The following is a 24,618-nucleotide window of genomic DNA, read 5'->3' as shown; positions in this document are numbered from 1 at the left end:
AATCTGTCCACTGTAGTGAAGCGCTTTCCTGCTTCAGCTGTGAAACTCAATGCAATGTTTTTCAACAAACTGACCAATCACAAAGCTGACGAGCTGAGCGCTCCTGTTCAGTGCAACTGTCAGAGAGAGAGGGGCGGGGGGGGGCGGTGCTGGGGGAAGAGAGAGGGAGGGGGTTGGGGAAAGAGAGAGAGGAGGGGGGAAGAAACAGAGGAGGGGGGAAGAAACAGAGGAGGGGGGGAAGAAACAGAGGAGGGGGGGAAGAAACAGAGGAGGGGGGGAAGAAACAGAGGAGGGGGGGAAGAAACAGAGGAGGGGGGGAAGAAACAGAGGAGGGGGGGAAGAAACAGAGGAGGGGGGGAAGAAACAGAGGAGGGGGGGAAGAAACAGAGGAGGGGGGGAAGAAACAGAGGAGGGGGGGAAGAAACAGAGGAGGGGGGGAAGAAACAGAGGAGGGGGGGAAGAAACAGAGGAGGGGGGGAAGAAACAGAGGAGGGGGGAAGAAACAGAGGAGGGGGGGAAGAAACAGAGGAGGGGGGGAAGAAACAGAGGAGGGGGGAAGAAACAGAGGAGGGGGGAAGAAACAGAGGAGGGGGGAAGAAACAGAGGAGGGGGAAAGAAACAGAGGAGGGGGGAAGAAACAGAGGAGGGGGGAAGAAACAGAGGAGGGGGGAAGAAACAGAGGAGGGGGGAAGAAACAGAGGAGGGGGGAAGAAACAGAGGAGGGGGGGAAGAAACAGAGGAGGGGGGAAGAAACAGAGGAGGGGGGAAGAAACAGAGGAGGGGGGAAGAAACAGAGAGAGGGTAGAGAACAGCGAAAGAGAGGGAGGAAACAGAGTGAGGGGGAGGAAACAGAGTGAGAGGGAGGAAACAAAGACAGGGAACAATAATTTAGTCTTCTTACTGAAAGCTTCTTCAAAAAATGCATATTTGTTGTTTTTATTAATAAGATAACATTTTTAATGCCTTTATCTTTTGAAATTTGCTCACCGGCCCCCCGGGCCAAGCGAAAATTGTAATGCAGCCCTCCGCACGAAACGGCTGGAAAACCCTGATCCACACAATGCACAGCAGCAACTCACCAAGGCTCCTTTGACAGCATTTTCCAAACCTGCAACCTCTACCACCTCGAAGGACAAGGGCAGCAGATGCATGGGAACACCACCACCTGCAAGTTCCCCTCCAAGCCACACACTATCCTGACTTGGAACTATATTGCTGTTCCTTCACTGTTGCTGGGTCAAAATCCTGGAACTTCCTTCCTAACAGCACTGTGGGTGTACCTACACCCCAAGGACTGCAGTGGTTCAACAAGGCACCTTCTCAAGGGTAATTAGGATTGGGCACTAAACACTGCCCTAGCCGGCAGTGCCCACATCCCATGAATGAATCAAACAAAACTCTCTTCTGGGGCAGTGGTCAGTTCTGTGATGGGGGCCGGCTTCCTGCGTGACATATTTAAATCAAGGTTAAAGATCACGGAAGGTAGATTTTCACTTGACATAACTTACAGTTAAAATTCCTCGGTCTATTGAGCTGATTCGGCTAATTTCAGGTGGCTAGTGCTGATAAAACCAACATAAACCAGCGTAAACTCCAAGCTACAACCTGCGTGTGTCTGGTCACTGTGTATTTGTCAATGAGTTTTACTAAAGCAAACATTGTTTATAAAAACAAAACTTGTGACCAATTAAAGCAGTTTCATTTAAGTGTGGTACATGGCGATCTGATCGGCTTCACAATCAATGCAACGTTTAAACATCGAGAGGATAATTTCTTCCCTCATTGTCTGACGTTTGTGTTTCAATGGTGGCAAGATTGTACGGGGATCCCGGAGCCTCAAGATGTCTTCATATGGTCCTGAAAACAACAATAATCCATATTTGTGGAAAAATGCATCTGGGGTCAGACACAAGAAATAGGAGCAGGAGTAGACCATATGGCCCATTCAATACCATCATGGCTGATCTTAGGATCAAACTCCACTTTCCCGCCCACTTGCCTGAGACCAAAAATATGTCTATCTCAGCCTTAAATGTATTCAATGATGGAGCACCCACAACCGTCTGGGGCAGAGAATTCCAAAGATTCACAACCCTTTGAATGAAGTAATTTCTCCTCATTGCAGTCCTAAATGATCGGCCCCCTATCCTGAGATTGTGCCCCCATGATTTAGATTCCCCAACCAGTGGAAATAATTTCTCAACGTCGACCCTATCCTGCCCCTTTAGAATCTTACATGTTTCAATGAGATCATCTCTCATTCTTCTAAACTCCAGAGAATACAGGCCCAAATTACTTTTTCCTTCATCATAGGACAACCTCCTCATCCCAGGGACCAATGGGGTGAACCTTCGCTGCACCACCTCTAATGCACGTACATCCGTTCTTAAACGTGGAGACCAAATCTGCACACGGTATTCCATAGTGGTCAGAGCAAAACCCTGTACAATTGCAGCAATATTTCTTTGTTCCTTTCCTTCATTTCCCTTGCAATAAAGGCCAACATGCCATTTGCCTTCCTAATTGCTTGTTGTATCTGCATGTTAAGTTTCTGTGTTTCTTGTACAAGCAAACCCAAGTCTCTTTGAACATCGACTCAAGTTACACACCTTTTAAAAAATATTCTGCTTTACTATTCTTACGACCAAAGTGCATAACTTTACACTTCCCTATATTATCCTCAATCTACCATCTTGTTGCCCATTCAATTCAACTGTCTATATCTCTTTGTAGCCTCTCTGTGTCTTCCCCACAGCATACCTTTCCACCTACCTTTGTATCATCAGCAAACTTAGATACATTACTCTTTGGTTTCTTCATCTAAGTCATGAATATAGATTGTAAATAGCTGAGGCCCCAGCACTGATCCCTGTGGCTCTCCACTATTTACTGTCTGGCAATTTGAAAATGCCCCGTTTATGCCCACCCATTGCTTCCTGACTGTTAACCAATCATCTATTACCCCCAACTCCATGAGTTCTTATCTTGCCAATTAACCTTTTGTGTGGCACCTTATCAAATGCCTTTTGGAAATCCAAGTATGTTACATTTACTGGTTCCCTTTTATCTCCCCCTATTAGTTACAACCTCAAAAAACTCTAAGAGATTTGTCAAACAGTATTCCCTTTAGTAAACCCATGTTGACTTGTTCTAATCATACTGTGCTTTTCTAAGTGCATTGTTAACACTTCCTTAATAATAGATTCCAGCATTTTCCCAATGACTGATGTTAGGCTAACTGGCCTGTAGTTCCCTGTTTTCTCTCTCCCTCCTTTCTTGAAAATGGTGTAACATTTCACAACTTCCAATCTCATGGGACTGTTTCTGAATCTAAAGAATTTTGAAAAATCACAGCTGGTGCATCCACTATCTCTGCACCTATCTCTTTTAGAACCCTAGGATGTAGGCCATCAGGTCCTGGAGATGTCAGATTTCAGTCCCTTAATTTTCTTCAATACTTTTTCTCTGCTGATATGAATTTCCTTAATTTCCTCACTCTTTTTAGACCCTAGGTTACTGTCTATTTCCAACATATGCCTTCTACGGTGAAGACAGACACAAAGTATTTGTTCAATGCCTCTACCGTTTACTCATTCCCCGTGATAATATCACGCATCTCTGCTTCCAAAGGACCAATGTTTACTTGAGCTACTCTCTTTCAATATACCTGTATCTGTTTTATTTTACTGGCTAGTTTACTCTTTTATTTTTTCCTTTAAAAAAAAAACTTTTTGGTGGTTCTTTGCTGGTTTCTAAAACACTGCCAATCCTCTGTCTTCCTACTCTTTTGCAACATTGTAAGTCTTTTCTTCTCATCTAATACTATCCTTAACTCCCTGAGTGAGCCATGGATGGATCTTTCTGGCTGAGTTTTTGTTTTTCAAAAGAATGTACTTTTGTTGAACATTTTGAATTGTTTCTTTAAATGTTTCCCACTGTTCATTTACCGCAATACCTTTTAGTCTATTTACCCAATTTATCTTAGCCAGTTCTGCCCTTATGCCTATGTAATTGGCTTTGTTTAAGTTTAAGATTCTTATTTGTGATTGGAGCATGTCACTTTCAAACTCAACATGGAATTCAATGGTATTATGATCACTGCATCCCAGTGGATCTTTTACTATTACATTGCTTATGAACCCTGCTTCATTACACAATACTAGATCTAAGATAGCTTCATCCCTAGTTGACTCCACAATGTACTGTTCCAAGAAAGTGTCCCAAAAACATTCTACAATTCATCTTCTGGATCACTCCTGCCAATTTCATTGTCCCAGTCTATATGAAGATTAACATCCCCCAAATTATTAAATTGCCTTTGTTACAAGTTCCAATAATTTCTTGTTAAATGCTCTGTCCAATAGTGCAGCTGCTGTTAGGGGGCCTATAAACTACTCCCGCCAGTGTTTTTTGATTCTTGTTATTCCCTCTTTCCACCCATACTGATTCCACTTCATGATCTTGAGACCAAATCCTTTTGCACGAACGCCCTTATGTCATCCTTTACCATCAGTGCAACCCTACCTCCTTTGGTATTCTGTCTGTCTTTCCTGCATATCCTGGAATATCTACTTCCCAACATTGATCACCATGTAATCATGTCTCTGTAATGGCGATTAGATCTAAATCATGTACCTCTATACGTGCCACTAGTTCATCTATTTTTAGATTAGAGATACAGCACTGAAACAGGCCCTTCGGCCTACCAAGTCTGTGCCGAACATCAACCACCCATTTATACTAATCCTACACTAATCCCATATTCCTACCAAACATCCCCACCTGTCCCTATATTTCCCTACCACCTACCTATACTAGTGACAATTTATAATGGCCAATTTACCTATCAACCTGCAAGTCTTTTGGCTTGTGGGAGGAAACCGGAGCACCCGGAGAAAACCCACGCAGACACAGGGAGAACTTGCAAACTCCACACAGGCAGTACCTGGAATCGAACCCGGGTCCCTGGAGCTGTGAGGCTGCGGTGCTAACCACTGCGCCACTGTGCCGCCCCACGTGAATGCTTCACGCATTCAGATATAGAACCTTTAATTTCATTTTTTGCTTCTATTCCCTTCAATGAACTTACTTTCTGATGCACAATTTCTGTTAAACTTTCTATCCCTTCCTGTCCAACTCTGCTGGACTTTACCGACATTGCTATATTGTTCCGATGCCTTGGCCTTTCTCTGCTGATCATTCTTTTAACTGTTAACTGGTCCCGCACTCACTCTCTCTCTCCCCGTTTCACACCACCACACTTTTAAACTGCTCGCTGGTCCTGCTGTCTCTCTCTGCTTCCCAAAGCCTCTCTTTTAAACTGCTCGCTAGTCCCACTCTCTCTCTCTGCTTCCCGCAGCCTCTCTTTTAAACTGCTCGCTGGTCCTGCTCTCTCTCTCTGCTTCCCAAAGCCTCTCTTTTAAACTGCTCGCTAGTCCCACTCTCTCTCTCTGCTTCCCGCAGCCTCTCTTTTAAACTGCTCGCTGGTCCTGCTCTCTCTCTCTCTCTGCTTCCCAAAGCCTCTCTTTTAAACTGCTCACTATCCCGCTCTCTCACTCTCCCTGCTTCCCGCAGCCTCTCTTTTAAACTGCTCACTAGTCCCGCTCTCTCTGCTTCCCGCAGCCTCTCTTTTAAACTGCTCACGAGTCCCGCTCTCTCTCTCTCTGCTTCCCGCAGCCTCTCTTTTAAACTGCTCACTGGCCCCGCTCTCTCTCTCTCTCTGCTATCCGCAGCCTCTCTTTTAAACTGCTCACTGGTCCCGCTCTCTCTCTCTCTGCTTCCCGCAGCCTCTCTTTTAAACTGCTCACTGGTCCCGCTCTCTCTCTCTCTGCTTCCCGCAGCCTCTCTTTTAAACTGCTCACTGGTCCCGCTCTCTCTCTGCTTCCCGCAGCCTCTCTTTTAAACTGCTCACTGGTCCCGCTCTCTCTCTCTCTGCTTCCCAAAGCCTCTCTTTTAAACTGCTCACTAGTCCCGCTCTCTCTCTCCCTGCTTCCCAAAGCCTCTCTTTTAAACAGCTCACTGGTCTCTCTCTCTCTGCTTCCCGCAGCCTCTCTTTTAAACTGCTCACTGGTCCCGCTCTCTCTCGCTCTCTGCTTCCCGCGGACTCTCTTTTAAACTGCTCACTGGTCTCTCTCTCTCTCTGCTTCCCGCAGCCTCTCTTTTAAACTGCTCACTGGTCCCGCTCTCTCTCTCTGCTTCCCGAAGCCTCTCTTTTAAACTGCTCACTGGTCCCGCTCTCTCTCTGCTTCCCGCAGCCTCTCTTTTAAACTGCTCACGAGTCCCGCTCTCTCTCTCTGCTTCCCGCAGCCTCTCTTTTAAACTGCTCACTGGTCCCGCTCTCTCTCTCTCTCTGCTTCCCGCAGCCTCTCTTTTGAACTGCTCACTGGTCCCGCTCTCTCTCTCTCTCTGCTTCCCGCAGCCTCTCTTTTAAACTGCTCACTGGTCCCGCTCTCTCCCTGCTTCCCGCAGCCTCTCTTTTAAACTGCTCACTGGTCCCGCCCTCTCTCTCTCTGATTCCCAAAGCCTCTCTTTTGAACTGCTCACTGGTCCCGCTCTCTCTCTCTGCTTCCCAAAGCCTCTCTTTTAAACTGGTCACTGGTCCTGCTCTCTCTCTGCTTCCCGCAGCCTCTCTTTCAAACTGCTCACTGGTCCCGCTCTCTCTCTGCTTCCCAAAGCCTCTCTTTTAAACTGCTCACTGGTCCCGCTCTCTCTGCTTCCCGCGGCCTCTCTTTTAAACTGCTCACTAGTCCCGCTCTCTCTCTCTGCTTCCCAAAGCCTCTCTTTTAAACTGCTCACTGGTCTCTCTCTGCTTCCCGCAGCCTCTCTTTTAAACTGCTCACTGGTCCCGCTCTCTCTCTCTCTGCTTCCCGCAGCGTCTCTTTTAAACTGCTCACTGTTCCCGCTCTCTCTCTGCTTCCCGCAGCCTCTCTTTTAAACTGCTCACTGGTTCCGCTCTCTCTCTGCTTCCCGCAGCCTCTCTTTTAAACTGCTCACTAGTCCCGCTCTCTCCCTGCTTCCCAAAGCCTCTCTTTTAAACTGCTCACTAGTCCCGCTCTCTCTCTGCTTCCCGCAGCCTCTCTTTTAAACTGCTCACTAGTCCCGCTCTCTCTCTCTCTCTGCTTCCCAAAGCCTCTCTTTTAAACTGCTCACTGGTCCCGCTCTCTCTCTCTCTCTCTGCTTCCCGCAGCCTCTCTTTTAAACTGCTCACTAGTCCCGCTCTCTCTCTCTCTCTGCTTCCCGCAGCCTCTCTTTTAAACTGCTCACTGGTCCCGCTCTCTCTCTCTCTGCTTCCCGCAGCCTCTCTTTTAAACTGCTCACTGGTCCCGCTCTCTCCCTGCTTCCCGCAGCCTCTCTTTTAAACTGCTCACTGGTCCCGCTTTCTCTCTCTCTGCTTCCCGCAGCCTCTCTTTTAAACTATTCACTGGTCCCGCTCTCTCCCTGCTTCCCGCAGCCTCTCTTTTAAACTGCTCACTGGTCCCGCTCTCTCTCTCTTAAACTGCTCCCTGGTCCCACCTTCTCTCTCTCTCTGCTTCCCGCAGCCTCTCTTTTAAACTGCTCACTGGTCCCGCTCTCTCTCTCTGCTTCCCGCAGCCTCTCTTTTAAACTGCTCGCTGGTCCCGCTCTCTCTCTCTTAAACTGCTCACTGGTCCCGCTCTCTCTCTCTGTTAAACTGCTCGCTGGTCCCGCTCTCTCTCTGCTTCCCGCAGCCTCTCTTTTAAACTGCTCGCTGGTCCCGCTCTCTCTCTCTCTCTGCTTCCCGCAGCCTCTCTTTTAAACTCCTCAGTGGTCCCGCTCTCTCTCTCTGCTTCCCGCAGCCTCTCTTTTAAACTGCTCACTGTTCCCGCTCTCTCTCTCTGCTTCCCGCAGCCTCTCTCTTAAACTGCTCACTGGTCCCGCTCTCTCTCTCTCTCTGCTTCCCGCAGCCTCTCTTTTAAACTGCTCACTGGTCCCGCTCTCTCTCTCTCTCTGCTTCCCAAAGCCTCTCTTTTAAACTGCTTGCTGGTCCCACCTTCTCTCTCACTCTGCTTCCCAAAGCCTATCTTTTAAACTGCTCGCTGGCCCCACCTTCTCTCTCTCTCTGCTTCCCAAAGCCTCTCTTTTAAACTGCTCACTGGTCCCGCTCTCTCTCTCTCTCTGCTTCCCAAAGCCTCTCTTTTAAACTGCTTGCTGGTCCCACCTTCTCTCTCACTCTGCTTCCCAAAGCCTCTCTTTTAAACTGCTCGCTGGTCCCGCTCTCTCTCTCTCTCTGCTTCCCAAAGCCTCTCTTTTAAACTGCTTGCTGGTCCCACCTTCTCTCTCACTCTGCTTCCCAAAGCCTCTCTTTTAAAGTGCTCGCTGGTCCCGCTCTCTCTCTCTCTCTGCTTCCCAAAGCCTCTCTTTTAAACTGCTTGCTGGTCCCACCTTCTCTCTCACTCTGCTTCCCAATGCCTCTCTTTTAAACTGCTCGCTGGCCCCACCTTCTCTCTCTCTCTGCTTCCCAAAGCCTCTCTTTTAAACTGCTCACTGGTCCCGCTCTCTCTCTCACTCTGCTTCCCAAAGCCTCTCTTTTAAACTGCTCACTGGTCCCGCTCTCTCTCTGCTTCCCAAAGCCTCTCTTTTAAACTGCTTGCTGGTCCCACCTTCTCTCTCACTCTGCTTCCCACTGCCGCTATTTTAAACTGCTCACTGGTCCCGCTCTCTCTCTCTGCTTCCCGCAGCCTCTCTCTTAAACTGCTCACTGGTCCCGCTCTCTCTCTCTGCTTCCCGCAGCCTCTCTTTTAAACTGCTCGCTGGTCCCGCTCTCTCTCTCTCTCTGCTTCCCAAAGCCTCTCTTTTAAACTGCTCGCTAGTCCCACCTTCTCTCTCACTCTGCTTCCCAAAGCCTCTCTTTTAAACTGCTCGCTAGTCCCACCTTCTCTCTCACTCTGCTTCCCACTGCCGCTATTTTAAACTGCTCACTGGTCCTGCTGACTCAATCTGAAACAGAATGTTTTGGGTTCATGTCCCACTTCAAGATTTGAGTACAAAAATATAGGCTAACACTTCTGTTTTCTTCATTCATGGGATGCAGACGACATTGGCAAAGCCAGCAACTGTTGCCCATCCCTAATGGCCCTCAACATCTGTGTGGCTTGCTCGGCCATTTCAAAGGGCAGCTAACAGTCAACCACATTGCTGGGGTCTGGAGTCACATGTCGAACAGACCAGATCAGGACAGCAGATTTCCTTCTCTAAAGGACTTCAGTGAACCAGATGGGTTTTGACAACAATCAAACATGGTTTCATTGCACATTACTGAAACTAACTAGATTATAAATTAATTCAATTTAAATTCCACTAGTTGCTGTTGTGGAAGCTGTGTAATACTATAACCTCCTCCAACCCTGAGTAAAGTTGGGGAGGGCGACGCCATGGAGGCTCAATAACCTCACTAAAACTAAAAGTCGTCAGCTTTCCAGGGAACAGTGGGTTATTCCTGGCATTTTCATTCTGACAAACTGTTAGAACTGTGGCCAAACAATATAACTCACATGAGTTAATGAAAGCAGAATGAATTTGAGTAAGATGATGAAAGGGTTTTATGCCATGTGATTTGGTCTGAAAAGAGCAGGTGTTTCCTTGATAAAGGAATTCTTGGAAGAACTGCCCATCGTCTGGAAGAATAACTGGAACAAATGGAAACAGTGGCTTTATATTTGCTGGAGAATGATCGGTCAACACATGTTCCTGTTCTTGCTGCTACTGGTCGGCTAAGTGCGTTCTGTGATAGGTCGGTGCATGCGATATTTCTTGCTGCTGATTGGTCAGCTATTGTCTCATGGGAAGTCGATACATACTATTCTTGTCGGGCTATGTTGGCTGCACAGCAGGTGGAGATGTGTTTTCTTGTGTAGAGGTAGCCAGATATCACTAATGAGCAGGCTTCTGTGAGGTGGACGGTGTGGTGTTGATCGATCTCATAACATCCCTGATGCATCTTTTATGCCAGTGAGTGATGCTTAAGATGAGTTTGGAGTTGGACCATTCAAAGCCGTGGTTATTGAATTGAGTGTGCTTGATAATAGCTGACTTGTCCCATTCACTATGTTTGAAGCAGGCTTGGTGTTCCTTGAGTCTGGCATGTAGGCTACAGCCTGTTTCTCTGATGTGACTGTGGACTCATCTACATGGTATGCTGTATGCTAAGATTTGTTGTGAGATTGTTTCTTGTCTTTGTGGGTATAAAGGATGGAGTGGAGTTTCTTGGATGACTTATGTTGGACCTCTATGTCCGCTGACTTGAGTATGCATCATAGTCTCTTTGAGGTGGAGCTGATGTATGGGAGGCTGACTCTTGTCTTAGTCTTCGTAATTGCTCCAGTGTGAATAACACGTGGATGTGTATTAATCTTGTGGGAAGGAAATCCATTGAGTAGAAGAGTACACTTGATATGACAAAGTTCTTGTTGTAGATTTTTTTTTATTGCTAATGGAATAGGCTCTTTTGATGAGGGTGTTGGAGACCGATTGAAGAGTAGAGGAATGATGAAAGGAATGGTAGTTCAGGTATCTATCAGTATGAATGGACCTGTAGTAGACTTGATATGCTGGTGTACCATTGAGACTTGGTAACGAGAACAGCAAGTATCGAAATTTGTTGTTCCATCTCCGGGGTGAAATTGATGTTCATATGTTGGTTAGGATGCTGTAGAAAACCATTCAGATCTCTCCTATCATGTTCCCTTATTACAAAAGTGTCATCGACATATGGGACCCAGAGTTTAGATTGAAGAGTAGCTGATTGAAGTGCTGCTTGTTCAAAGTCTTCCATGAAAATGTTGGTGAAGATTGGTGACAGTGGAGATCCCATAGCAGCTTCATTTGATTGTTTGAAATAGGAACCTCCCATTGAAATGATATTGAGTTGAGGCACATCAGTGGATGATTGTAAATGTAGTCCAGTAACATCGCAGTTCTGTTAGGTAAGGAACAGTCGACTTCTAAGCATTGTTTAATGATAAGACAGGCTTTCAGGACAGGTACACTGCTAAACTGTAACTCAACATCAAAACTGATTATTGTATCAGTCAGGTTGATTGTGGTTTGCTGTTTCCTCTCAATGAAGTGTTTAGATTTGCTGATGTGGTTTGTAGATTTTCCCGTTAGTAGCTGGAGAATCTTAGCTGGTGTTGGGCTGTCTTGTATGTCAGACAACCTTTGGTGGAGACAATAGGTCATAGTGGAGCATCTGGTTTATGGATCTTGTTATGACTGACGCAGGAGGAGTGCACTGTCTTTTCTAGTTCCACTTCTCCACAGATCACAAAATATATTTTTTAAAATGTTCATCCAGTTACCGATGAGGTCAATCATATACTCTACTCTTTATCCCAGAATAAAATACAGGAAGTTGGTTTCTTTATAATAAACTGACAAATTTTGTTGTTTATTAAACAAGTCTCAACAGTAATGAAGCAAAGCATTAACAAACCGATTGAAATATGAAATTTCCCTTTTTAAAATTCCCCACACACACAACCCCTCACTGAAAAAATATAGAAATTCTCTCTGCAGAGGTCAAATAAAGATAAATGATATAGAAAGATGTCAGTTGTCCCTTTTTTGGTCTGGCATTCCAAATACGCATAGATGGCCGTCACTGGTATCTTTCTGGAGCAGTTCTTTTCTGGTTACATTAAGGATCAGTTTGGAAGGCTTTCCAAGAGAAATGCATCATCAGTTTCTCTATTTCTTACACTTGAATTCTCAGTAAGTTCTCAAAGAAATGGAAGAGGGTGCGCTGATGGTGGCTGCACTCTTGGCTTATTTTCTCCAATGGTCTTAAAAACAGTTCACACCCCAACACACTGTCCTAAGCAAAATCAGAAACAATATCTCGAGTCAAGCCTCCTGACCCCTATAAATCTTGGTCTGTCGTTTCTCAGTAAACATCTCCCCCAGGCCACCAAGGTTTCTGTTGTTTATTGCTTAAAGCACATGACTTCCAGCAAGGTTGTTTTTAAATAACATCTCAATGACCTTTCAATGCACTGTCAACAACAAAGCAAAGTCCAGCTTCTATGAAATCTTTAGCTTCCAATGAATCCATCTCAAAAATTTAAATAGAAGTCCTCAAAAACATATACTTAACAAAAAATGTAGAAGCATTTTTGTAACAGCTCCATCCTTGGAGGAATGAAATGCCATTTTAATGTGTTTCATTACAATGAGTTTAAAAAACCGACGAAATATAGTAAAATACATTTCACACTAATTCTCATTCACTCTTTACCTGTAGCTAATACCATTCTGCTTTGTACTAACTTTGCATAAAGATAAATCAAAGCAAAGTTACATTCTAGATCTAGATTTTAGAAAACTGTGTGCAGATTGCAAGCTGAGTGTGGAGATTCCAATTTGGTGAGTGGCGAGTTTGGTGAAGGGTGGGGGGGGGGGGGGGGGTGCAGAGGTGCTCCATGTTTCTACTTTTGTAACCCTCCAGTATTATTTTCTTGCTTCGGTGCAGTATAAAGTGTTGTTTGGTGAGTAACTAGTAAGCTATTCTACTGATAATAAATAGTCTGTAAAGTTAAGGTATGGCAAGGCAGCTCTACCGAGTGGAATGTGGGAAGTCATGGACGCACCATGTGTCCTGGACAAACACATCTGCAGAAAGTGTCACTGGCTGCAGAAGCTTGAGCTCCGGGTTTTGGAACTCAAGTGGCGGCTGGAGTCACTGTTGTGCATCTGCGAGGCAGAGAACTATGTGGATAGGGAGGTGGTTACACTGCAGGTTAGGAGCATGCAGGCAGACAGGGAATGGGTGACCACTGGGCAGTCTAAGAGAACCAGGCAGATAGTGGAGTCCCCTGGTATGATCTCACTCGCTAATTGGTTTTCCATTTTGGATACTGGTGAGGTTGATGGTTCCTCAGAGGAGTGCAGTCAGAGCCAAGTTTGTGGCAGCACAGGTGGCTCAGCTGCACAGTAGGGGAGGAAGAGGAGTGGAAGAGCGGTAGTGATAGGAGACCCATTAGTTAGGGGAACAGATAGGCGTTTGTGCAGCAGTAAACGTGACTCCAGGATGGTGTGTTGTCTCCCTGATGCCAGAATTAAGGATGTTACAGAGCAGGTACAGGATATTCTTCTGGGGGAGGACGAACAGCCAGAGGTCGTGGTCCACATTGGAACCAATGACGTTGGTAAGAAGGGGGATGAGGTCCTACATAGAACATAGAACATTACAGCGCAGTACAGGCCCTTCGGCACTCGATGTTGCGCCGACCTGTGAAACCATCTGACCTACACTATTCCATTTTCATCCATATGTCTATCCAATGACCACTTAAATGCCCTTAAAGTTGGCGAGTCTACTACTGTTGCAGGCAGGGCGTTCCACGCCCCTACTACTCTCTGAGTAAAGAAACTACCTCTGACATCTGTCCTATATCTATCACCCCTCAACTTAAAGCTATGTCCCCTCGTGTTTGCCATCACCATCCGAGGAAAAAGACTCTCACTATCCACCCTATCTAACCCTCTGATTATCTTATGTGTCTCTATTAAGTCACCTCTCCTCCTCTCTAACGAAAACAATCTCAAGTCCCTCAGCCTTTCCTCGTAAGACCTTCCCTCCATACCAGGCAACATCCTAGTAAATCTCCTCTGCACCCTTTCCAAAGCTTCCACATCCTTCCTATAATGCGGTGACCAGAACTGCACGCAATACTCCAGGTGCGGCCGCACCAGAGTTTTGTACAGCTGCAGCATGACCTCGTGGCTCCGAAACTCGATCCCCCTACTAATAAAAGCTAACACACCATATACCTTCTTAACAGCCCTATTAACCTGGGTGGCAACCTTCAGGGATTTATGTACCTGGACACCAAGATCTCTCTGTTCATCGACACGACCAAGAATCTTCCCATTAGCCCAGTACTCTGCATTCCTGTTACTCCTTCCAAAGTGAATCACCTCACACTTTTCCGCATTAAACTCCATTTGCCATCTCTCAGCCCAGCTGAAAGCCCTGAAAGCAGATTTTAGGGAGCTAGGAAGATTAAAAAGCAGGACCTCAAAAGCAGTAATCTCAGGATTACTCCCAGTCCCACCTGCAAGTGAACACAGGAATAGGAGAATTGAGCGATTGAACACATGGCTGGAGAACTGGTGTAGGAGGGAGGGCATCAGATTTCTGAGACATTGGGACTGGCAGGCGGGACCTGTACAAGATGGACGGGTTGCATCTAAGCAGGACTGACATGAATATCCTCACAGAAAGATTTGCTAGTGCTGTTGGGGAGGTTTTAAACTAAATTGTGGGATCCTGAAAGGGAGCTCAGATCGGAGGGAATCAAAACCGGTAACCTGTCTGGGGTGTGGGAACCAGGAGCAAGTATCAGACAGGAATACCAAGGTGCACAGAACACTGGGGAATAGTACGTTATTAGATGGGGTCAGAGTAAGGGAGAAAGCAATAAAGTCTGAATCAGGGTTAATATGCATGCATGTAAATGCACGGAATGTGGTTAATAAGACTGGTGAGGTACAGGCGCGGATTGCCATGTGGAAATATGATGTTGTGACTAAAACAGAGACCTAACTCAAAGAAGGGCATGACTGGGCATCAAATATTCCTGGATACAAGGTGTTTAGGAAAGGGAAAAAGAGGGAGGGGTGGTATTGATTAAGGAGAGCATTGTAGTGCTGGAGAAAAAGTGTGTCCCAGAGGGGTCGAGGACAGAATCAACTGGAGCAATGAACCAGAGCTTTGCAGAAGACCTCCGCTCAGTCCGAAAGCATAACCCTGAGCTTCCAGTTGCTTGCCATTTCAACACTCCGCCCTGCTCTCATCTCTGTCCTGGGTTTGCTGCAGTGTCCCAGTGAACATCAACGTAAGCTGGAGGAACAGCATCTCATTTACCAATTAGGCACACTACAGCCTGCTGGACTGAATATTGTGTTCAGTAATTTCAGAGCATGATGGGCCCCCCATTTTACTTTTATTCTTAGTTATTTTTTTTCCAATTTTTTTTGTGCTTAGTTTATTTGATTTTATTTCATCTTAGTTTGTTCAGTTTGCCTACCCACTTTTTTTTCATGTTTGTACTTTCATGTTTGCCAGTTCTGAAGGGTCACTGACCTGAAATGTTAACTCTGCTTCTCTCTCCACAGATGCTGCCAGACCTGCTGAGTATTTCCAGCATTTCTTGTTTTTATTTATTATATTAGATAGGCTGACTGTACTTTAAGTGGATAAAGCACGAGGACCAGGTGAGATGCATCCAAGGATACTGAGGAAAGTGAGGGTGGAAATCGGAAAGGTATTGGCCATAATTTTTCAGTCTTCCTTAGACTCGGGGGCGATGCCAGAGACTGGAGAATTGCAAACATTACACCCTTGTTCAAAAAAGGGTGTAAAGATAAGCCCAGCAACTACAGGCCAGTCAGTTTAACTTCGGTGTTGCAAAAACTTCTAGAAAAAATAATTTGGGATAAAATCAAGTCACATGGACAAATGCGCGTTAATTAAGGAAAGCCTGCATGGATTTCTTAAGGGATAATCATGTTTAACTAACTTGTTGGAGTTTTTTGAGAAAAAACAGAGAGGTTTGATAAGGACAATGCTGTAGATGTGGTGTACATGAACTTTAAAAGGCATTTGATACAGTGTCACACAACAGACTTGTGAGCAAACTTGTAGCTCATGGAATAAAGGGGATGGTAGCAACATGGGTATGAAATTGGCTGAGTGACAGGAAACACAGAGTAGCGGTTAATGGATGTTTTTCATTACGGAGGAAAGTTTGTAGTGGAGTCCCCCAGGGATCAGTGTTGGGCCTCCTGCTTTTCCTGATATATATTAATGAACTAGACCTTAGTGTACAGGGCACAATTTCAAAGTTTGCAGATGATACAAAACTTGTAAGTATTTTGAACTGTAAAGAGGATAGTGTAGAACTTCAAAAGGACACGGACAAATTGATGGAATGGGCAGACAGGTGGCAGATGAATTTCAATGCAGAGAAATGTGAAGTTATTCATGTTGCAAGAAAGAACATGGAGAGACAATATAAAATAAAATAAAGGGTAGAATTCTAAAGAGTGTACAGGAGCAGAGGGACCTCGGTGCATTTGTGCATAAGTCATTGAAGGTGGCAGGACAGGCTGAAAATGCGGTTAACATACAGTTTCATGGGCTTTATTAATAGGGCATAGAGTACAAGAGCAAAGAAGTTATGTTGAACTTGTATAAGATAGTAGTTTGGCCTCAGCTGGAGTATTGCATCCAGTTCTGGGTCCCACACTTTAGGAAAAAGATTCATGAGAATGTTTCCAGGGATGAGGAATTTCAGTTATGAAGATAGATTGGAGAAGTTAGGACCATTTTCCTTGGAGAAGAGAAGGCCGAGAGATGATTTGATAGACAGAGTAGATAGAGAAAAACTGCTCCCACTTGTGAAAGGATTGAGAACAAGAGAGCACAGATTTAAAGTCATTGGTAAGAGAAGCAAAAGTGACATGAGGAAAAACCTCTTCACACAGCGAGTGGTTAAGGTCTGGAATGCGCTGCCTGAGAACATGGTGGAGGCAGGTTCAATTGAAGCATTCAAAAGGGAATTAGACAGTTATATGAAAAGGAAGAACATGCAGGATTACGGGGAGAAGGCAGGGAATGGAACTGAGGGAATTGCTCTTTCAGAGAACCAGTGTGGGCACAATGGGCTGAATGGCCTCCCTCTGCACTGTAAGGATTCTGTGATTCCATAAAGCATCTGTAATCACATTATTTTGCCCCACAATGTGGATGATCTTTAAGTGATGGGGCTGTAATAGAGAACTCCATCAGGACGGCACAGTGGCGCAGTGCTTAGCACCGCAGCCTCAAGAGCTCCAGCAACCCGGGTTCAGTTCTGGATACTGCCTGTGTGGAGTTTGCAAGTTCTCCGTGTCTGCGTGGGTTTTCGCCAGGTGCTCCGGTTTCCTCCCACCTCCAAAGACTTGCAAGTTGATAGGTAAATTGGCCACTGTAAATTGCCCCTAGTATAGGTAGGTGGTAGGAGAATGGTGGGGATGTGGTAGAGAATATGGGATTCATGTAGGATTCGGATAAATGGGTGGTTGTTGTTCGGGACAGACTTGGTGGGCTGAAGGGCCTGTTTCAGTGCTGTATCTCTAAATAAATAAAATAAAATAGTCTGGCATTCTGGTTTTTGAATTTTTGGCAAAGTTTATCAAATCAGGCAACTGTAATTTTCTAAACAGAGCTTCTAATTGATTCAAGAGGTCCTTCCAAATGTCGTGTATACCATCACATCATCACAGTAAACCACACACAGTTAGGAACACTGGCTACCACTTTATTAGTTGCTGGGGCATTTTTTTAGCCCAAATGGCACAACTAAGCATTGGAAAAGATGGTTTGGTCTGTTACATAATCTGCAGAAAGCATGGCAGAAACTTCATGAGCTCTACCCAACAACCTTCTTTGCATAAGCAGTGTCCAGCTTTCCTTCGGTCACTTTATCTGTCTGGCTATCTTTGCAAAAGAAATGAAAAATGCCTCTATGTCCCCTACCTCAAACTTCGGGAGGGCTTGTACAAATATAAACAGCTCTTCCCTGGGTCCTGGGCTGCAGTCAGATCTTCACTCACCAGAACTTTCACTGGTGTCAAGGCCACTTCTTTGTCTTAGTTCCATCTTTTTTAAATTCGAATTCCCTTCCTTCTCTTTCTCATTAAAACTGTAGTTCAAGTTTTTTCATCGCTTTTTCCTGTTCAAGCTCAAGCTGCTTCATCCGTAACTGAATTTTAGCTAATTCAACTGCATTACCACCTGGTTCACCTTTCCTCTTCCAATTTCAAATGGTGTGCTATTACTGCAATTATTAGTCTGCTTTCTTAGCCCCTGGTTTTAACTCTAACACTAACATTTCTGCCAAACTTTTAGCCTAGCCTTGCTTAAGTTCTTCTAATGACTCAGGATTGATATTAAACCGGAGGTTTGTGTGGAAGAGAGAGAGAGGGGAGCGGAGCCCAAGGAGCAGCAGCAGGACCGGAGGTTTGAAAAAGCCCGCCAAAACCAGTGCAGGAGAGAGACAGAGGGGAGCGGAGCCCGAGAAAAATCGAAAAGTGACATCAGAGTGACGACACATTGAACAGTGAGAGCAGGGAAACAGAAAGCAGCTGGGGTCAGTATTCAGGTAAGTTTTTAATTTAATTTAATTGAATAGAGTAAGACTTGATTGATTTATAAGTGTATAATCTAAAGACTAAAGCGGATAAAAAAAATACTAAAGACCAGTCGGAAATTTAAATCACAAATTAAAATCTAATTATATAAAATAGAGATGCAGGACCAGGTGCTGTGTTGAACCTGCATGATGTGGGAGCTGGTGGGCCCCATTGTGGTTCCTGGTGAACACATCTGTGGCAAGTGTTGGTTGCTCGAGGAACTCTGACTCACATTTGATGAGCTGGAGTCTGAGCTTCGGACACTGTGACACATCAGGGAGGAGGAGAGTTACCTGGACGCTACCTTGAATTCGGCCAGTGGTCAGGAACAGGAGTGTGAGACTCGGAGTGAGGCAGGTAGAGGGATCTAGGAGGTAGTGCTGTAGGAGCCTCAACCCTTGTCCAACAGGTTCGAGATTCTTGCTGCCTGTGTGGACGAGAGCAGGGACTGTCGGGAGGATGAGCAAACTGACCACAGCACCGTGGTACTGGGAGCCATTCAAGCGCAGGGAGAAAAGAGAAATGTAGTTGTAATCGGGGATAGTATAGTTAGGGGCATAGACACTGTTCTCTGTGGCCAGGATCGAGAGTCCAGAAGGCAGTGTTGCCTACCTGAGGCCAGGGTTCAAGATATCTCGTCTGGGCTGCAGAGGAACTTGGAGCGGGAGGGGAAAGATCCAGTTGTTGTAGTCCATGTAGGTACCAACGATATAGGTAGAACGAGGTTAGAGGTTCTGCTGAGGGAATATGAGCAGCTAGGGGCTAAATTAAAAAAGCAGAACCAAAAAGGTAATAATCTCCGGATTACTACCTGAGCCACAAGCAAATTGACACAGGGTCAGTAAGATTAAAGAGGTAAATGTGTGGCTCAAAGATTGGTGTGGGAGAAATGGGTTCGAATTCGTGGGACATCGGCACCAGTACTGGGGAAGGAGGAAGCTGTTCCGATGGGACGGGCTCCACCTGAATCATGCTGGGACCAGAGTCCTGGCAAATCGCAGAACTAGGGCTGTAAATTAGGCTTTAAACTAAATAGTGGGGGTGGGGTGGAAGTTGCATGGAAAAACAGCAAGTTAAAGGAGAAGGTAGGAGTGCAGGTTAGCGGTGAGGCTCATTGTTACCAGAAAATAAAAGGAAGGGACAGAACATGTGAATATCATATAGCGCCAAGGAATCATACAAGAGTAGGGAAATTTAATAATAGAACAAACTTAAAGGCTTTGTATCTGAATGCATGAAGCATTCGGAATAAAATAAATAAGTTAACAGCGCAAATAGAGACAAATGGGTATGATTTAGTGGCGATTACTGAGATGTGGTTGCAGAGAAACCAGGTTTGGGAATTGAATATTCAAGGGTACTCAGTATTTCGGAAGGATAGACAGGAAGGAAAAGGAGGTGATGTAGCTTTGTTAGTGAAGGAAGAGATCAGTGCTGTAGTGAGAAACGATATAGGTACTGGAGATCAAGACGTAGAATCAGTCTGGGTAGAAATAAAAAATAGCAAGGGAAAGAAGTCCCTGGTGGGAGTAATCTATAGATCCCCAAACAGTAGTTCCACAGTGGGGCACAGTATAAACCAGGAAATACTGGGGGCTTGTAAGAAAGGTACGGCAATAATCATGGGTGATTTTAATATGTATATAGATTGGATTAGTCAAATTGGCAAGGGTAGCCTCAAGGGAGAGTTCATTGAATGTATTAGAAATTGTTTTTTGGAGCAATATGTTGTGTAACCAACCAGGGAGAAGGCTATTCTAGATTTGGTATTGTGTAATGAGGTGGGATTAATTAATGATCTCATTGTTAAGGATCCTCTAAGGAAAAGTGATCAGAGCATGCTAGAATTTCAAATTCAGTTTGAGGGCGAGAAGCTGAGGCCCACACGAGCATTTTGGAGTTAAACAAAGGTAATTATATAGGCATGAGGACAGATTTGGCCCTAGTGGGACTGGGCAGGAAGACTAAAAGGTAGGACAGTTGACGAGCAGTGGCAGATGTTTCAGGAGATATTCAATTTATCCCAACTAAAATATATTCCAGAGAGAAAGAAAGATTCTAGGAGGGTGAAAAAACATCCATGGCTAAGCAAGGAAGTTAAGGATAACAAAGACAAAAACTAAGGCAAACCATATTACAAAGGCCAGTAGCAGGCTGGAAAATTTGGAAACTATTAAAGATCAAGAAAGGGTTACGAAAAAAGTAATAAAAAGAGCAAAGGTAAATTATGAAAGAAAACTAGCGCAAAATATAAAAACGGATAGCAAAAGCTTCTATAAGTATATAAAAGGGAAGACAGTAGCTAAAGTGAATGTTGGTCCATTGGAGGATGAGACTGGGGAGTTAATAGAAGGGAACACAGAAATGGCAGAGACACTAAATCAGTATTTTGCCTCAGTTTTCACGATGGAGGACACTAGTACATTCCAATAGTAACAGGTAATGCAGAGGTTATAGAAAGGGAAAAAGTACAAAGCAAACTATTGGGGTTGAAGGCAGACAAGTCCCCAGGACCTGATGGCCTACATCCTAGGGTCTTAAAGGAAGTGGCAGTGGAGATAGTGGATCCATTGGTTATAATACTCCAAAATTCCCTGGATATGGGAAAGGTTCCAGTGGATTAGAAAAAAGCTAATGTACTGTCCTTATTCAAAAAGGGAGGCAGGCAGAAAGTAGAAAACTATAGACCAGTTAGTTTAACATCTGTCGTTAGGAAATTGTTAGAATCCATTATTAAGGGAGTAATAACAGGACATTTAGAAAGTCAAAACGCAATCCATCACAGTCAGCACGGTTTTATGAAGGGTAAATCGCGGGGTAAATGACTAATTTGCTAGAGTTCTTCAAAGCTGTAACAAGCAAAGTGGATAATGGGGATCCTGTAGATGTAGTTTATCTGGACTTCCAGAAGACATTTGATAAGGTGCCGCACAAAAGTTTAATACACAAGATAAGATCACATGGGGTTAGGGGCAATTTATTAGCTTGGATAGAGGATTGGCTAACCAACAGAAATCAGAGTTGGGATAAATGGGCCTTTTTCTGGTTGGCAAGACGTTAACTAGTGGGGTGCCACAGGGTTCGGTCCTCGGGCCCCAACTATTTACAATCTATATTAATGGCTTGGATGCAGGGATAGAAGGTACTCTTGCCAAATTTGCAGATGACACTAAAATAGGTGGGACAGTAAGTTGCAATAAAGAAACAAGAAATCTACAAATGGATATGGATAGATTAGACAAATGGGTCAAAATGAGGCAGGTGGATTTTAACGTGGATAAGTGTGAGGTTATCCATTTTGGTCGGAAGAATAGAAAGGCAAATTATCTAAATGGAGAGAAACTTCAGAGTGCTTCGGTGCAGAGGGATCTGGGTGTCCTCGTGCATGAATCGCAGAAAACTAGTTTGCAGGTACAGCAGGTGATAAGGAAGGCAAATGGAATTTTGGAATTTATTGCAAAAGGAATAGAGTATAAAAGTAGGGAAGTGTTGCTGCAACTGTACAAGGCATTGGTGAGACCACACCAGGAGTATTGCGTACAGTTTTGGTCCCCTTACTTGAGAAAGGATGTAGTTGCATTGGAGGCATTTCAGAGGAGGTTCACTAGATTGATTCCAGGGATGGGGGGCTTGTCTTGTGAAGAGAAATTGAGCAGTTTAGGCCTTTACTCTCTGGAGTTTAGAAGAATGAGAGGAGATCTAATTGAGGTATCTAAGGTGATTAACGGGATTGATAAAGTAGACATAGTGAGTATGTTTCCTCTGGTGGGGCAATCTAGAACGAGAGGTCATAGCTTTGGGATAAAGGGTAGCAGATTTAAAACAGAGATGAGGAGAAATTACTTCTCTCAAAGGGTCGTGAATCTGTGGAATTCACTACCCCAAAGTGTGGTGGATGCCGGGACATTGGGCAAGTTGAAGGAGGAGATAGACAGGTTTTTAATTAGAAATGGGTTGAAGGGTTATGGAGAACAGGCAGGAAAGTGGAGTTGAAGCCAAGATGAGATCAGCCATGATCGTATTGAATGGCGGAGCAGGCTCGAGGTGCTGAATTGCCTACTCCTGATTCTAGTTCTTATGTTCCCCCACCTCCTTCCCCAGAAAGGTCATAGCAACTGAGAAAGACATTTATAAGTGCCGAGTGTCTGATTGTCTTCTTGTCAAGACGGAGAGTCAGTGAGTGACTTGCACCTGATGCTGTACTGAAAGGATGCTGAGCTTATATAGGAGCCTCTATGCATATTGCTGTCCTCTTATTATCATATTTGGAGATCTGGTCAGAGGTCAAATTGGCCTTCTTGAAACTAGTGGACTGATAATGGGGGAGAGACAGACAGCGTTTCGGAATGACAGCTCCCCTGAACGAGCACTGGAGGGAAATCAACACAAACAACTAACAGTGACTTGGCTCCAATTCTGTGTGCAGACATCGATGTATGTCGAGAGAGGAAGAGTAGGTGAAACATTCCTGGCACACATCACACTGGAAGGGTTTGTCTCCTGTGTGGGTTCGCTGATGTTCCAGTAGGTCTGAAAACTGTGTGAAGGCTTTGTTACAGAACTCACACCGGTAGGGTTTCTCTCCTGTGTGAGTACGTTGATGGACCAGGAGATATGCTGACTGTGTGAAGGCCTTGTCACACACCTCACACCTGAAGGGTTTTTCACCTGTGTGGAACATCTGGTGCTTCAGGAGATCGGATGACTGTATGAAAGCCTTGTCACAAACATCGCACCTGAAGGGCTTTTCCCCTGTGTGAATCCGTTGGTGCTCCAAGAGGTTCGAAGATCTCAGGAAAGCTTTATCGCAAACCTTACACTTGAAGGGTTTCTCTCCTGTGTGGATCCTCTGATGAACTAGGAGATACGATAACTGTGTAAAGGCCTTGTCACACACCTCACACCTGAAGGGTTTCTCACCTGTGTGGATCCTTTGGTGCTTCAGCAGATAGGATGACTGTGTGAAAGCCTTGTCACAAACATCGCACCTGAAGGGCTTTTCCCCCGTGTGAATCCGTTGGTGCTCCAAGAGGGTCGAAGATCTCAGGAAAGCCTTATCGCAAACCTTACACTTGAAAGGTTTCTCTCCTGTGTGGATCCTCTGATGGACTCGGAGATACGATGACTGTGTAAAGGTTTTGTCACACACCTCACATTTAAATGGCCTCTCCCCTGTGTGAATGCGTTGGTGTACCCGGAGGTATGATGACTGCGAGAATGATGCGTTGCAAGTCTCGCAAGTGAATGGTTTCTCACCAGTGTGAACGCGTCGGTGATTCACCAGACCCGTTAATTGTGCAAAACCCTTGTTACACACCTCACACTTGAATGGCTTCTCCCCAGTGTGGATACGTCGGTGATTCACGAGCGTTGATGACTGTGCGAAGGCTCGGTTGCACACCTCACACTTGAATGGTTTCTCTTCCATGTGGCTGTCCTTGTGTCACAGGTGGTAAAACAAATGCACCTTCTGTGTTGGGAGGTCTTTTGACCCCTCCTCACACTTGAACAGCCTCTCACCTGTTGGAATGTTTCAGTGGTTCATGAGGCTCAATGAACAATTGAAACTCTCCTCACACTCGGAGCCCACTCACGCTTATTCAAGCCTCACCCTGATCAATCCCCCATGACCAAACCTGTAGAACGATCGGTTCTGGTGAAAGGCTCCACACCACTGAATAGTTTCAGATCTGAGGATATGTCAAAGCTCTCCTGACCCAGCCGATTTCTGGATGATGGTTTAACTGCCCAACCCTTCTCCGTACTGAGCCACACTGTGAAAGGGCTGGATGTCTTCCCACGGTTGACAATGTGCAGTTTTTCCTTGGGCGATGGTCAGGATCTATCTGTGGTGTCTATTCTCTCTGTATTATCTGGTGTAGTACGGTGCAAATATTCTGTAAAACAGTAAAGAAAAGCATGATTTCCTCCAACTGACTCTCCTCCTTTGCTAAAGGTGCTACCCCTCAGTTAGAGACTGTTCCACTGTGAATGTCAGTCTGCTATTCCCCTGAGGTAGGCATCAGATGCACGCCCTCTCTTTTTCCTCCTTTGACTGTCACTCATCCCCTGTTTCCAGCAGGAACACTGGATAGTGACCAGGAGCAGACACTTTGGCCACATTCTTTCCTCTGCCTACTCGCCATCTTCCCAGGCACCAAGAGGGCAATGGAAAAGGCAGTCGGAGGAGGGTGAAACAGGCTGTCAATTCACTATGAGCTCGTTTTGTGCTTCTAACAATTTCACCCCCTCTGCATTTAATATAAAAAGCACTCGACAGAAATGTAAATTCAATGGAGATTTTGAAATGTCTCCCCTTGTTCTGAGCAGGAAGTGCTAGAAGCAGAGGAAAAGATTGCCTCAGTGTAGCTGATTGACAGGTACTAGTTTATCCTGGGAAATTAGACAAAGCGCACTCGCTCAGAC

General features: G+C 45.2%; 1 protein-coding gene across 3 annotated transcripts in view; it reads right to left on the bottom strand.

Moving 5' to 3' along the window:
• LOC137346310 (zinc finger protein 271-like) overlaps positions 1 to 24,618 on the bottom strand; it is an 82,695-nt gene that overhangs the window by 10,415 nt on the left and 47,662 nt on the right. For 2 of the 3 annotated variants that reach the window (XM_068009797.1, XM_068009798.1), the window contains exon 2: positions 11,424 to 24,089. In XM_068009797.1, coding sequence (XP_067865898.1) covers positions 22,586 to 23,620 — 1,035 coding nt within the window. In that variant the 5' untranslated portion in view covers positions 23,621 to 24,089 and the 3' untranslated portion in view covers positions 11,424 to 22,585. Of the gene's footprint in view, positions 1 to 11,423; positions 24,090 to 24,618 lie in introns of those variants that run through there. The other variant, XM_068009799.1, reaches the window with a different exon arrangement.

The sequence above is a fragment of the Heterodontus francisci genome, chromosome 29 (genome assembly GCF_036365525.1).
Source record: "Heterodontus francisci isolate sHetFra1 chromosome 29, sHetFra1.hap1, whole genome shotgun sequence".
NCBI lineage: Eukaryota > Metazoa > Chordata > Chondrichthyes > Heterodontiformes > Heterodontidae > Heterodontus > Heterodontus francisci.
The sequence above is the reverse complement of the archived record's forward strand: the minus strand, read 5'-3'. Positions and strand labels throughout refer to the sequence as shown.